The sequence below is a fragment of the Mus caroli genome, chromosome 5 (assembly GCF_900094665.2).
Source record: "Mus caroli chromosome 5, CAROLI_EIJ_v1.1, whole genome shotgun sequence".
NCBI lineage: Eukaryota > Metazoa > Chordata > Mammalia > Rodentia > Muridae > Mus > Mus caroli.
In genome coordinates this window covers 85,382,525-85,397,713 of record NC_034574.1, presented here as the reverse complement: position 1 = coordinate 85,397,713, position 15,189 = coordinate 85,382,525, and the positions used below count along the sequence as shown (strand labels likewise).

Genomic DNA, 15,189 nt, shown 5'->3' with positions numbered 1-15,189 from the left:
GTCCTTGTGAAATCTCTCCATAATTAGAAGGAGCAGCATTCACCCCCCCCCCCCCCCCCCCACACTGCCAAGTGATGTCAGGATCAAGCCAAGGCCCCACATGATGTGGGGCAAGTGAGCTACCACCAAGCTATACTTCAGCCTAGACAGGCCTGCACTGTCAACCCCAAGGCACTGTGGGCTTTAAGCGTTCTCCCCTTCCTCATTCTTTCCCTGGCTTCCCGGTGTCTAGAAAGATCCTATAAGACCCTGTCTGAGCCCTGCCAGCAATACTCAATGTTGTCAGAAGGACCATTAGCTAGGGGCTGGAGAGCTGAATCAGTCTGTGTGACCCAGTGCCCTCTTTAAGGGCACCAGGCATGCATGTATTGGAGAGACATACATGCAGGCAAAACACCCATACACATTAAAAAATCCTTTAAAAGTACTATTACCATGTTGGTTTTTAAAAAAAAAAACAAAAACAAAAAACTGGCTTCCAGTTTGCACAAGAGTCTAAAGAAGAAAAGCATAAACTTCAGCTCAAAGAAATCCCAAGTACGCAAGAGCTGCAGTTTGTTTGTTTTGAGCTACAATTTGTAAACATACATCTGTGGTTGTTTCCCTGCAGGTAACAGAAAGTGCATTTTAAATATCCTAACCAAACAAGAGCTTGTCTCCCATAAGTCTAGGTGTGGACAGATAACAAACTGCTTTGTCAGCCTCCGTATGCTGAGGCCGGTCTCTGACTTCAGATGCAGGTCCAGTGTGGCTGCAGTTGGCTCATTTCTCATCCAGTTTTCATTTGAGTGCACTGTGCTGATTCTTCAGCACTTAAGCCTCAACTTTCAACTCCTTTTCCTAGGGAAGCAGGTCCACAGAATCCGTCCTGCAGCCTACCAGAGTGATACACGGCCACTCTTCCTAAGAGAAGGTGGGAAGTCTGACTCTGCACAGTCATCCCAAGAGAACTGGGCTGCTTTCTAGCTAGGAGGATGTACATGGAACATGATTGGGTCTGCCACAGCTTACTAAATGACAGAAATAGATACAGCATCTCTAAACTGTGGACAATGTTGCACACTATAGTTGGGTGGAGTACTGGTTACTTTTTGCTGTGACCAAATACCTGAGAAGCAGCAACTTAGGAAAAACTCCCAGTGTGAAGGGATACAACCTTCATAGAGAGAGGCATGGCAGAAGGCAACTCCCTGGAGCCAATGTGTGACTAAGGCTCCTCATCTCCACAGCCAGAAGACAGAACAAACGCCTGAAGCCCTCACTGCACCTCAGCCCAGGTCCCCCAGCCAGCCCCCAGTTCCTAAAGTTCTGAACTCCAAAACTACCACTGCCAGCTAGTGAGGCTGTGGGGAACATTTGATGCCCAGGTAACAATTGTTAGTGAACATTATTTTAAGCTAAGAGGCAAGGCGGGATGTGTGATACCCACCTATAATCCCAGTCCTCATGAGGCTGAGGTTAAAGGGATAGAGAATTTAAAGGCCAGCCTGGGCTACACACACCCTGTCTCAAAACATACACAGGAGATATAAACACTAGTAATGTAGGGGGGAAAAAGTGTTTTTAAAGCAGCATATGTCTCTATATAGTATATGTAATATATTTAAAAGTGTGGGACAGTAGACCGTGCCAGGACACACCAGGTTGAGTGGGTCTGAGACCCCAGCACACAGGCATCCACCTGAGATGATAGGCCATCTCCCTGCTCCCTACCAGGTTCCTGGCCCAGAACACGTGTGTAGGAATCGTGACCTATGGTCACAGCGTTCTCCATGCTAATGAGGTATCTAGAGGTCCCAAGTGTTTAGCCAATAAGCTTTCCTTCCTGGACATTCCTTCCTGCAAAAGGTATTTAATCTTGGGTTCACCCTGAGAAGGTGGTATGCACCCATTTTCCACGATGAGCAGTCAATAAATGGTATGGATAAAGATGGAGCATGGAGAAAGCCTTTGACTGTGAGCTACAGCCTAAGTCTCCAGTAAAAGGCCTCTCTGTGATCCCAGACAACTGTCACCAAGCTAAGGACAATCGCCAAGGAACTAAGCCGGAGTTCTCACCCCCACCCACCCCTCCCAGGGCTCATTGGCCTCAGCCCCAGGGTCCCTAACTCTGTCACTCCCCCACCCCCTCGTGGCCCAGCAGCACCTGAATGTCCAGGAGTTTGGGAGCTCCTGGTCCTAGGCTCTTCATTGCATTCTTGACTCTTCTGTGTGGTTTTCCAGCAGTGACTGGATGCCTGGGAGTCAGGGAACCCCAGCCTTGACCTCCCACATTTAGACTGCTTTTTTCCACCCCATGAGCAGTGTCTTGGCACTTCACCCCAGCAATGGGCCCATATATAATATATATATGTAAATATACATTAGATACTACAGCTTTTTGTATTAGTCTCTAAAATTGGAATGTGTCTAATTTTTTTGAATCCATATGACATTATTAGCATATTGTTCTTGCTTACACATTCACAAACTCAATCTCAGATCTTCAGTTGTCACCTGTTAAGATCACACAGGCATTAGCATCCAGCCTTAGAGAATGGGGCTTAGTAGCTGGTAAGAAAATACAAGAAAAAATGATAAAACATTTTAAGCTATTGTCATAACAGACATAAAAGTACAAGTCCCAGGGTTGAGTATATAAGCTTAGCTTTTGTAGCATATACAAACCCCTGGTTTCAGTTCCCAATACCACATAAGGGCTAGCATGGTTATACACTTCCGTGTTCCCAGTACCTCATAACAAGCCTGAAGGCTGCCTGGGGTACACAAGACTCCACTCAAAAAAGTGTCACAACACTAAGGACACTTAAACTTAGCCAACTTTACAACCACATGACGGTATGCACCTAAGCAGGGAGCATGCACAGTGTGGAGCCCACATTTAGTGAACTCCTAGATGCTGTTGGGTGCTGGACAGGCAGTGGTATGCATTTGGCAACTTGCTACCCTGGTGATGGAAGGCAGACGCTCCGGAGCATAGACTAAATTCATAGCCTGCTCGGTCTATGAAGCAAGTTTCAGGTAGTGTGGCTTTGTCTCAAAAGCAGACTCCCAAGGTGCAGTGTATGTGTCCACCAATGCACACATGGAATCTCCGAGAAAGTCTTTCACCGAAACCGAGCTCACTGGTTGGCTAGGCCAGCCTGCTAATGGTCCCTGAAATCCACCTGTCTCTCCCTCACCCACCCCAGCTCTGGGAATACAGACATGAACATGTGTAGGGCAGGAGATTGGATGGCAGGATCTCCACATGGCTGGAGATTGAAACTCAGGTTCTCGTGCTTAATTAAACATCAAGTGCTTTACCCACTGAGCTACCCCCCCTCCCCAGTCCATCCCCCAAAGCTCTGAGTGGCACAGAGGGTAGTGTGGAGGGCAACACATTGGTGTCTTCATCAACTCACATGACAACAATTCGGGAAAATTAACCCAGAAGGAAAAGAAGCTTAAGCTATATCGCAATTTTAATTTTTTAATGTACAAGAGTGTGTGTGTGTGTGTGTGTGTGTGTGTGTGTGTACTCTTATACATATGTTATTTCTATAGAGTCTTAAAATTGTTCTTTGAATGCAAACAGAGTACTGGTAAGAAAACAAGCCAATCTTTAAGTAACGGTGGTTTTCCCTTGAGGCACATACAGTCTTGGTGTTTCTCCTATAAATAAAACGGCCATGTGGAAATGGTTGCTGGATGGGAGTGGAAAGGATATATCTGAGTGACTTCTCTTTGCCTGCTTTGGACACTTTGGTAACTTGTATGTTAAGCATTTATATAGAAAGCATCCTTTGCAGAACCAGGAACAGCTCTAGTTCCGTCTCAGCCAGAGGCAGCTGGAACGGGCCTGCTAGTCCCAAATCAGCATCAAAGAGGCCTTAAAAGGAAATTGGGCCAAGTTGTAAAACAGAAAGGCAAAATGGGAACTGCCATTCCAGGAAGGGCTGCAAGAGTGAAAGTTTAAAGGAATCACTAAGGGAGTAAAAATACAGCTTCCTGTTTCAGGGGTGCTTGCACCTTTTTTTTTTTTTTAAGGTAAAAACATTTGAAAGATTTGTTTATTTAATGTATATGAGTACCCTGTAGCAGACACTCCAGAAGAGGGCATTGGATCCCATTACAGATGGTTGTGAGCCACCATGTGATTGCTGGGATTTGAACTCAGGACCTCTGGAAGAGCAGTCAGTGCTCTTAACCACTGACCCATCTCTCCAGCCCAATAAAAACACTTTATAATCATGACTTTTTAACATACAAATATATAGAGCACAAGGAAACATTTACCAATCCAATGTTAATATCCTGGCTTTTTTGTTGTTTTTGTTTTATAAGTGAAAGCATGAGAGGCTGGCTTTATGGCTCACACCTGTCATCCCAGTACCCAGGGCTCAAGCGGGAGGAGCAGGAGGGTGGGGTCAGCCTGGGCTATGTACTGCATACAGAGAGGAAGTTCAGTATAAGAAGAGAACCAAAAAGTGGAACTGAAGCACTCACCATGACCCCTCCCTCAAGTGCTGCTAATCTCAGGTGTGTGTGTGTGTGTGTGTGTGTGTGTGTGTGTGTGTGTGTGCTCATGTGTGTGTCTTCAGCACAGTATTATTTAGTATCTTAAAATTTGGCATAAAGAGTATCAGTTTGTGCTTTTGCTGACTATAACTCAGCATTAGCTTGTGTGTGTGTGTGTTGTGTGGCGGTGCACATGTGTGTGTGTGCAAATGGAGGCTAGAGGCTGACATCGGGGGTCTTTGTTACTTTCCACTGCAGGCAGGGATTTTTTCCTGAGGCAGCGTTGCTCTCTCGCTGAACATGCTGCTCACTTGACTTGGGTGAGCTGAATGTGCAGTTTAGCTCCATCCCAGCAAGAGGCCACTGGGGCGGACTAGTCCTGGGGTCCTTCGGTCTATGCCTCCCTGGCACTGAGATCTCAGGTCTGGCTTCTCACACGGGTGCTGGATCCAATCTCAGGTCCTCATGTTTGTGCAGCAGATACTTTTCCAAGTGGGTTTCCCCCCCCCCCCCCCGCCCAAGACCCAGCATTAAATTCCCCATAAATGAATTTCCCATTTTTTTCAAATATTTTATTTTTTATTCAATCATTAGTAATTTATTATTTTTCTGCTAAAAAGAAAATAAAAGGCAGTTAGATTTTCTGTTGTTTAGAGCCATGTGGGGGTCTCTGCAAATGCTACAGCCAGCTTTGAAACATTCTGTCTCAGGGAAGAAGAAATCCAATTCAGCTCGACTCAGTAGTCAGTTGTCTTAGTCAGGGTTTCTATCGCTGCGACAAAACACCATGACCATAAAGCAAGTTGGGGAGGAAAAAGTTTCTTTGGCTTACACTTCCAGATCATAATCCATCATCCGAGAAAGTCAGGACAGGAATTCAAGCAGGGCTGGAACCTAGAAGCAGAAGCTGATGCAGAGGCTGTGAGTGAGAAGCAGGCTTAATCCCGCTGGGGCAGGAGGCGGTGTCAGTGCTTGGGTTCCTGACCCGGTGGAGCGCAGGCCCCGCCTTCAGTGCTAGCACCGCCCCAGACCTCCCACTCCGCCTCCCCAGGACAGTAAAGACTCATTGGCCCGGTGGTGGCCTCAGCAGACGGAGCTATGGGGACCCTAGCCACCAGGGCCGCGTGCCATGGGGCACACCTGGCCCTGGCTCTGTTGCTGCTACTGTCGCTGTCGGGTCCCTGGCTGTCTGCTGTCGTCCCCGGGACTCCGCCTCTCTTCAACGTCAGTCTGGACGCGGCCCCGGAGGAGCGCTGGCTGCCGATGCTGCAGCACTACGACCCAGACTTCGTGCGCACGGCGGTGGCGCAGGTCATTGGGTGAGCGCGGGACTGGTCTGGTGAACTTGTAGTTCCTCCTCCAAGTTCTGCTCTTCCCTCGGTGCAGCACCGCTGTCCTCTCACCGCTGAACCGCTGCACCGCCGCCCTCCCCACTGCTCTGCGCAGCGCCCAGCGGGTGGCTGACCCAGCAAGGCGGGTTCGGCTCTCAAGTTCAGAGTCTCCGGCGGCGCGCGCGTTTACCATACATTTTCCGGGTCAGGGTAACGCGCAAGGTGTCACCCAGTATGCTAAGCTGCAGAGTAGGGCATGCAGTCCAGGAAAGTCCGCATCGTGGACCAGCCTGGTGGCCTTACATGGAGGTTGGCACTGGAGGCAATGTGGTGATTGCACTACCATTGGGTGTATCTCAGCCCTTATACTTTTCATTTCGAAAGTCTCTCTGGGAGTTTGACTATACTCCAATGAGTATAGACGACATAAATTGGATTTGGTAGTTTGTTTTTGTTGTTGTTTTGTTTGTTTGTTTGTTTGTTGTTTTTTTTTTTTTGAGGGGTAAGGCAAAGGTGGGAGGGTGGACCCGAGAGGAACTGGAAACGTGTGCATTGGAAAGGTTGCATTGTATGAAATTCCCAAATAATGAATATAAATGTTATGATGTGAGAAAAAAAAAAAAGAGAATCTCGCTGTGAAACATAAGCTGCCCTTACAATCCTCCTGCCTCAGCCTCCTGAGTACCTGGGATTACAGCCCTGCACTACCATGCCCACTTTATTCCCGCCGGTTTGAACACCGGGAATGGAGCAGCACAGCGCAGCGCTTCAGCTCTGAAAATAGTCTAGATTCCCAACTTTCCTCCCGCCTCGTCCACGCATACGTGCACTGTCCATGCTCTGAGATGAGAAACAAACTTCGTACTTTTTCGTTTCTAGCGACAGGGTTCCCCAGTGGGTACTCGGGATGGTCGGAGAAATTGTGTCGAAGGTGGAGAGCTTCCTGCCTCAGCCCTTCACCGACGAGATCCGCGGCATCTGTGACTCGCTCAACCTCAGCCTGGCTGACGGTATCTTGGTCAACCTGGCCTACGAGGCTTCCGCGTAAGTGCCCCGTGCTAGATGGATTAAAGTCAACTAATTGCCACCTACTGGGGACTCCTGACACCCATAATGAATGAAGGAGATATGTTCGCTTGGTTAAGATGAGATAACGACTGAAGTTTACATGTCACCTTAGGTTTCTGACTCCCTAGGGAAATCAGAGCAGCATGTGTCTGGTGGACTTCCAGAGGGAAGCATCCGCTCTACCCAAAGCTTACTTTTATCTTGTCAGGGATCTAGATGACATCCCACTTTCCAAACTGTTAAGGCCTAGGAACTGTCACCTGTCTGGCCAGCCGGTTTGCACTGCTACTAATGATATAAAGAAACTTTCTCAAGAGCTTGTTACTAGGAAACTCTGAGGCCTGAGCTAGTTGCAATATTCTGTTATGTTCTGTGCCTTGGTGTTCTTGGAAACCATTCACAATAGAAGGCAATTAGAACTGCTTTGTATAGTTAGCTGATGTAAGCTTGGACCCGAACCAACCACCCAGCAGCACTTCCTCCACCTGTGTATGAGCTTTTTTTTTTTTTAAATGTACGGTTTCTTGCCTTTATAAACTGCTCCTGAGATGGACCCCTACATAAAAGAGATGCTTGCACCAATATAAGACGCTATTTAGAATAAGACTTGCATTTTGAGTAGGGATAGAATAAAGCTTAAGTTCCTAAGACCTCCCTGGGATATGTAGGAAGGCTAGATGTGGTTGGTTGATTCCTAGGGTTACTATCATTCACCCCAATTGGCTGGATGTAGAAAATGCTACGATTTTTAAAATATAATTGACATTCTATTGGACAGAAAGAGATGTGTACATCCTTGTAGATGGGTTAAGACATGAAGGCAAGGCAAGTTCTCCACCACTGTTGAACATCCCAACCAGTGAGAACTGGATATAAAATGTAGGATGTGTTCCTATGGGAATTCCCCATCTAAATCCTGATTGGTGGAATAACTTAACACAGATGTTTGTAGATTTCAGGCTTAAAAGCTATATAGGATTCTGGCTGGTGGTTGCAGTTCAGCTCCTCCTGAGTTAAGACTGCATCCCTGATAGACCAGTCTTGGGGTGTGTGTTCAATACACAAGCCCTGTTTGACTGAGAATGGTGTCTGAGTGGTTTGTGAGGCGACCTTGTAAAAGCTACTCAAGAGCTGGGGAGAAGGCTATGTAGATAATAAGAGTCCCTGCTGTAGCCAGAGTGGACCTGAATTCAGAGCCCTGGCTGGGTATGCCGCATGTGCCTGTAACCCAATCGTTGGGGTGGGAGAAGAGAGGAGGATTGTGGGAACTTGCTGCTTCAAGTTCAATAGGAGAACCTCTCCAAAAAGGAAAGTGGAGGGCCGCAGAGAAAGCTTGGTGAGTTAAGAGAGCTTATTCAGTGTGAGCTCCTGAGTTCACTCTCTGAAACATGTCGTCATGGAAGGAGAGAATTGATCCCCACTGCTTGTCCTCTGACCTCCAAAAGCACACTGTGACACATGCACACTCCCCTCTCCCACACAAATATCAATAAGATAGAAAATCAGTTGAGGAAGATCCCATTGTCCTCCAGCATCCACCCACGTTACAAGAAGGTGAGAATCTACCCACCCACTCCCCTAAAAACCATGCTCAGAATGCACTGCCCAATAAGTTTTGGGAACTATATTCTTCGCACACACCCTCCTGCTATGACCTTGATTTGGCTCACCTTCCGCTTATAGAGGCTCTCCTTAGCCCTTGGTATGATCCTCACTGCGACCTCTCGGTGCTGATTCACACTGCTCTTTAGGAGTCTGCTTTTGCAGGGCCAAGGTCACAGAGGACTCTGCGCATCCTACACCCACATCCTAGGCAGAGTGCAGGAGGGTCTGTAAATGTTTGTGGTGGATTCTGCAACAGGTCCTGGGGTGAGGAGAAGACCGCCTAGGTTTCTGCCTTTCAGATGGTTGATTGCTTTGTTTGTTGGTTCTCTGAGTCCCGGTCGCCCTGTGTGACTGAGACTGGCCTCCTGCTGTTGGTCCTGCTGCCTCAGCCTCTGCAGTGCTTAGACTACGAAGTGCTACACCCTGCATGGACATCCAGTAGCTGCTTGTAGCTTCTGGCTACCTTAAGGACAAGGAGGAGCAATGTGGAGGTGTGTGTGGCATATGCCTTCAATTCCAGCATTCTGGAGGCAGATGCAGGCACTAGAACTCTATGAGTTCGAGGCCAGTCTGGTTTACAAAGCAAGTTCCAGGACAGGCAGTGTTGTTACACAGAGAAACCCTGTTTCTCTATCTCTGTCTCTCTCGAAAATTAATGATTTAATTAATTTTAAAGATTTTTTTTTAAAAAGATGAAGGAGGGGATGTCCTTGGGATAACAGTTTCTATGGCAACTTCCCAGCACCAGAGGAACACAGTTCCTAAGAAGCATTTTAACTGCCTTTCCCTGGGGAAGGAGCCTCTGCTAAACTCAGGTGCTCAAATGGGACTCAGTTAACCTTACCACCCTGCCCCCCCCCACCTCCAACTGTATCCTCTTTTATGGCTTACTCAATGAAAAACTCCGAGAGCATCTCTCATTGAGTCTATAATGCAAGCAGATTAAAGTAGATATTCCAGTAAAATTATTCTAATGTCTTATCCCGGATTAAGGTGTTTCCTAAATTGCCTAATTTTCTTTTTAAAGCACCCTCAGGTTCAGGTAGGAAATGCTCTGTTCTCACTCCTGAAGGCTGGGTGTGTGTGGGTGCTAACTGTGCACTACTGAGTCTTCCTGGTGGCAGGCTGCCTAGGAGCACAGCCCTGTGGGGAGGGTGGGATTGTCTGTGCTGTGCTGTGCTGTGCTGTGCTGTGCTGTGCTGTGCTGTGCTGTGCTGTGTTGTGCTGTGCTGTGCTGTGGAAACCAAACCTCTGAGGGGACCTTGCTGGCTGTCCCATAGCTGGTGAGTTCCAAGGCTGCTCACCACAACTCTCCCCATGCCCAGTGAACCTCTCCCATAGCAGAGGCATGCATGCCCTTGTCCCTTGCGCTCCTGCAGGAAAGATCACATTGAATGATTTGCACGCCAGGAATGGTGGTGCATGATCCTGGCACTTGGGAGTCAGATGCAGGAAAAGTCTGAGCCAAGTCTAGTCTGGATGGTGAATTCCAGGGCATGCCGCAAAATGATGTGGCAATGGTGGTCACCTTGCCACCATTTAGAAAATAATCAACTTGGAGAAAACTTCTACTAATGTTAACCATTCACCAGTTCACCTGGGTCCCCAACCGTATGCGAGTCTTCCAGGTCAAGATCAGAAACTTTAAGAGTTGAAGCTCACCAAGCTTTCTTCTTTAGCCAAACCAGCGAGGTAATAATTGGTTTTTCCTATATAAAAGTAAAATTCATTTAAAAATTAAATTAAATTTTTAAAAAATAATTTTTTAAAAGTAATCTTGAATCATTACAGAAAATCAGTAATACAGAAAAGTTGGTTTAAAAGATTGATTGATGGGGCTGGCGAGATGGCTCAGCGGGTAAGAGCACTGATTGCTCTTCCGAAGGTCCTGAGTTCAAATCCCAGCAACCACAACCAGTGGCTCACAACCACCCGTAATGAAACTTGATGTCCTCTTCTGGCACATTTGAAGACACCTACAGTGTACTTATGTATAATAATAAAAAAGTCTTCGGGCCGGAATGGAGCTGACCGGTGTGAGCAGAAGTCCTAAAATTCAATTCCCAACAACTACATGAAGGCCCACAACCATCTGTATAGCTACAGTGTGCTCATATACATTAAATAAATAAATCTTTTTTTTAAAAAAAAAGATTGATTGATTTTGTGACAGGATAGCCCTGTCTGGCCTGGAAATTTTCTATGTAGACCAGGCTGGCCCCAAATTCACAGAAATCTACCTGTCTCTGCTTCCCAAGTTCTGGGTTTAAAGATTTCTGTCCCTATGCCCAGCCTGGAGTTCCTTTTAATTATTTTAATTAGTATTTTTACGTGTGTGTGAGTGTGTATGTGTGTGTGTGTGTGTGTGTGTGTGTGTGTGTTTGCTTTAGCAATGCATAGTGGGGACGGGTTAGCTTGGGCTAGCGAATTGGGTTATATAATAACGTGTTAATAGGTAAAATACCAGCAAGCCGAGTAAAGAACAGAATTCAGAGGTCTAGCTGTGCCCTACATACACAGGGGACATGGGGGAAGATGAAACTCTCATTTGATATATCTATATCAGTATCCTGTGGGCCAATGACAGGGTCTAGATGTGTTGAGTCCAACTGTAGTTCCATATTCTTGTACAAGAGTACGTTATAGCATTTATGCCAGCGATAAGCAAGAGAATCTGATGCTTTGAGGGTTTGTTTTAAAGACAGAAATCTCACTGTCTTTGTTTTTGTTGCCTTCACCCATGTTGGTCTTTTCCTTTTCTCAGATTCTGCACCAGTATTGTGGCCCAAGACTCCCAAGGCCGTATTTACCACGGCCGGAACCTGGACTATCCTTTTGGAAAAGTCTTACGAAAGCTGACAGCGGACGTGCAGTTTATAAAGAATGGGCAGGTACAACCATGCGAGCGAGATACAGAGATCAGGAGCAGGAACACCCATGCGCACAACATGCAAAGCTCAGGGATAGGAACAGCCATGCGCACAACATGCTCAGCTCATTGGGCAGGAACAGCCATGCACACAACATGCAGCGATCAGGGGCAGAACAGCCATGCGCACAACATGTAGAGGTCAGGGGCAGGAAGAGCCTTGTGAACGAGATGCAGAAATCGGCAGTGCGTCTCATTTGGAATAGGAGCCCTTTTCGAAGCCTGCTAACTTAGGTGCTTCTCCCTGAAAGAGCCAAACAGCTCAGTGGGTGAAGTATTTGCTGTGCATGTGTGAGGACCCGAGTTTGGATCCTCAAAACCATGCAAAGCTGGACTTGGTAGCAGGTGACTGTGATTCCATTGCTTGTGTTCCGAGAGAGGCCAGCTAGCCTGGCATAGACAGTGGTGAATAAGAGATCCTACCTTAAGGAGCATGGACGGCAAGGTGCGAAACTTGAAATTGAAATTGTCCTCTGACGTCCATACATGCACGGTGGCACATGCAAGCCCTCCTTCCCTTGATTAAAAATAATCCTAAAATCATCAACTTCCTGTGGAAAAAAAACGGGAGAGGTGTATGTCAACTATGGCCATAGGAAGAAGGATCAGTCCTTGTCTTGAGGGGCGTGGGCTTAAAGAAGCCAGTTTCCTTTAGGCATATTATTTGGGGGCCATGATCAGTCTTGCAAAGGTTGTGTGTAATCTGCAATCTGCACCTTCCTCTGCCCTCATTGTTCAGGCGGCTTCTGGAACAGGGAGGGGTTCACGGTGGCGAGGGACACCCAGCTTTAAGGTGGGGTAGTCCTGGGTTTGCCCAGCTCTACCATTTCCATTGACAATTACTCAATCCTGCCGGGCGTGGTGGCGCACACCTTTAATCCCAGCACTCGGGAGGCAGAGGCAGGTGGATTTCTGAGTTCGAGGCCAGCCTGGTCTACAAAGTGAGTTACAGGACAGCCAGGGCTACACAGAGAAACCCTGTCTCAAAAAAAAAAAAAAAAAAAAGAGAGAGAGAGAGAGAGAGAGAGAATTACTCAATCCTGTTCCGCAGGCTCCAGCTCAGAGACATTAATGTTTGCTTCATGGAGAAAAACTTTTCTCCCAGAAAAGATTTAAGCAATGCAGAAATAAATATTTAATGAACGTTTCTCTTTTCTCAGTTTTGTTCACTTACTTTGACATCGACAATTTTTTGTTCACTTCAAAAGAACAGTTGTAAGCAGCAACAGTGGTGGTTGGATTTATGGAAAATCCATAAATCAGTTCTTTTAAAAAATACTTATTTGTTTATTTATTTTTTTATTTTAATGTGTAAATGTGTGAAACCATGTGCATACAAGAGTCTGGAGAAGCCAGAAGGGGGTCCCCTGGAACTGGGGTAACAGTGGTTGTGAGCTGACTTAAGTAGGTTCTGAAAACCAAACCCAGGACCTGCTGTCTTCTCTGCAGACTACCTAATCAATTCTTAGAGAAAATCTGCTAAAATATCATTACGAAAGGATGGAGCGATTATGTTAGTTTCCCACTTTGTGCTTTTGTGTGATCTATAATGAGGAAATCATCTTAGAGTCCAAGAACTAAATGTAGTCACCCTGAAGTATTTATTGGTGGTTGTTGCTTCATCAGTTCCTGCTTATGCTGGAGAGTCCACGGGAAGAGTCTGTGTAGTGGCATTGTTTATGGTGCTTAGGCGACTGTCCCCAAATCCATGCAGCTTACGCCTGCGTGTTATTTTTGTCCAGAGGACTCTTAAGTAAGAAAATGTTTTTGCTAAATTCAGAGCAGATTGTACAGGGCTGGAGAGATGGCCAAGCAAGAACACTCCAGGCCTACCAGACTCACGTGCCCAAAACCCCATCGGAGTGGAGCTATGTAAGGTGGACCAGACCTCAGCCTTCAGCACCCTGATAGGGTTTTCCCAGGGGCCGTTGTTCAGTCATAGTTGGATTATAAGCATCATGGGATAAAGGCTTATGTTAACCGCCTTGGGATTGCTGTTTGGGAAGTACATTTACATAGGAATAAAATGCAGAACTGCACAGGAAGACACCTTACAGTTCTCTGAACAACGATTGCAAGCAAAATGTGGTTTGGTTTCCTAACCTTGCTCCTGCCTCCTGGGGAGTGAGGGTGTGTCCCCTCAGGACTGAGGGCGTATCATGTGAATGACCTGTGCCCTCAGGGGCCAGAAAAGGGAAGTAGATCCCATGGAACTGGAGTTGAAAGCAACCATGAGCCACCATGTGAGGATGGAACTGAACTCATGTCCTCTGGAAGAGCAGCAAATGCTCTTAACCACTGAGCCATCTCATCTCTCCATCTCCAGCCCCTAAAAGAGCTTTGTGCAGTTTTTGGTGGTGGTGGTGATGGTTTTTGTTGTTGTTGTTTTTTTGTAACTCTATTGTAGAATTTTTTTTGTTTTTGTTTTTTGAGACAGGGTTTCTCTGTGTAGCCCTGGCTGTCCTGGCACTCACTTCGTAGACCAGGCTGGCCTCGAACTCAGAAATCCGCCTGCCTCTGCCTCCCGAGTGCTGGGATTAAAGGCATGCACCACTACACCCGGCTTATTGTAGAATTTTTGTGGGACCTGAACTCTGGTCCTTTGCAAGAGCAGTGTATGCTTTTAAACACAGAACCGTCTCTCCTGTTTCAATCGCAGGGTCAATGCGCTCCCATTGCACCCCTGGGAATGGAGATGGGGGTCTTCAAGGAGGCACTCTAGGGGAAAGGTCATTTAGAAAACCGATGCCTTCTTCCACACAGCTCTATCACCCTAAGTTATTTCATAGCCAAGTAGAGTGAATCTGAATTACCCTGCAAGCAAGGTTGTTAGTTTAATATTAAGTTTGGTTTTGGGGTGGAGAGATAGCTCACTGGTTAAGAGCACCGACTGCTTTTCCGAAGGTCCTGAGTTCAAATCCCAGCAACCACATGGTGGCTCACAACCATCCATAATGAGATCTGACGCCCTCTTCTGGTGCATCTGAAGACAGCTACAGTGTACTTAGATATAATAATAATAAATAATAATAAAAAAGAAAGACAAACCACACACACAAGTTTGGTTTTGTTTTGTTAGTGAGAAAATACAGGGTTTCTTTGTGTAGCCCTGGCTGTCCTGAAATTCACTATGTAGACAAGATTGGCCTCAAACTCACAGAGATCTGCCTTCCTCTGCCTCCTAGGTGTGGAGTGTTGGGATTAAAGGCATACATCACCACATCTAACTTTAATACTGTTTTAAAAATAAAAATAACATTAGTCTAGGTTTATTTAATTTCTCAGAATGTAAAAATGTTAATTAGCCAAGCTGGGCAGTGGTGGTGTATGTCTTAATTCCAGCACTTGGGAGGCAGAGGCAGAGGCAGATGGATCTCTGTGAGTTTGAGGCCAGCCTGGTCTACTGAGTGAGTTCCAGCCAGGGCTGCTACACAGAGAAACCCTGTCTTGAAAACAAACAAACAAGAAATATTACTTAGCTTTTATAAACAATACAAACTGTGCAGCCTTCTAAATTCTTCCTTGAATAAACAAAGCCTGGTTTTGAAGATTGTTGCACGAGGTATCTTTCAGCCACTTTGGCTTGTGACTTGGTTTACAGCTTTAAAAAAAAATTACATGATTAGTTAATAAATTAATTTGTTGATTTTATGTATATGAGTCTATTTGGGTTTTTTGTTTGTTTGTTTGTTTGTTTTTTTGGTATTTTTTTCGAGACAGGGTTTCTCTGTGTAGCTCTGACTGTCCTGGAACTCA

At 46.2% G+C, this 15,189-nt stretch overlaps 1 protein-coding gene across 1 annotated transcript in view; it reads left to right on the top strand.

Moving 5' to 3' along the window:
* Window positions 1-5,549: 5,549 nt before the first annotated feature.
* The window catches only part of Naaa (N-acylethanolamine acid amidase), a 20,926-nt gene continuing 11,286 nt past the window's right edge, over window positions 5,550-15,189 (top strand). Inside the window, exons 1-3 of the mRNA XM_021163253.2 lie at window positions 5,550-5,819; window positions 6,711-6,875; window positions 11,269-11,395. Coding sequence (XP_021018912.1) covers window positions 5,599-5,819; window positions 6,711-6,875; window positions 11,269-11,395 — 513 coding nt within the window. The 5' untranslated portion in view covers window positions 5,550-5,598. The remainder of the gene's footprint in view (window positions 5,820-6,710; window positions 6,876-11,268; window positions 11,396-15,189) is intronic.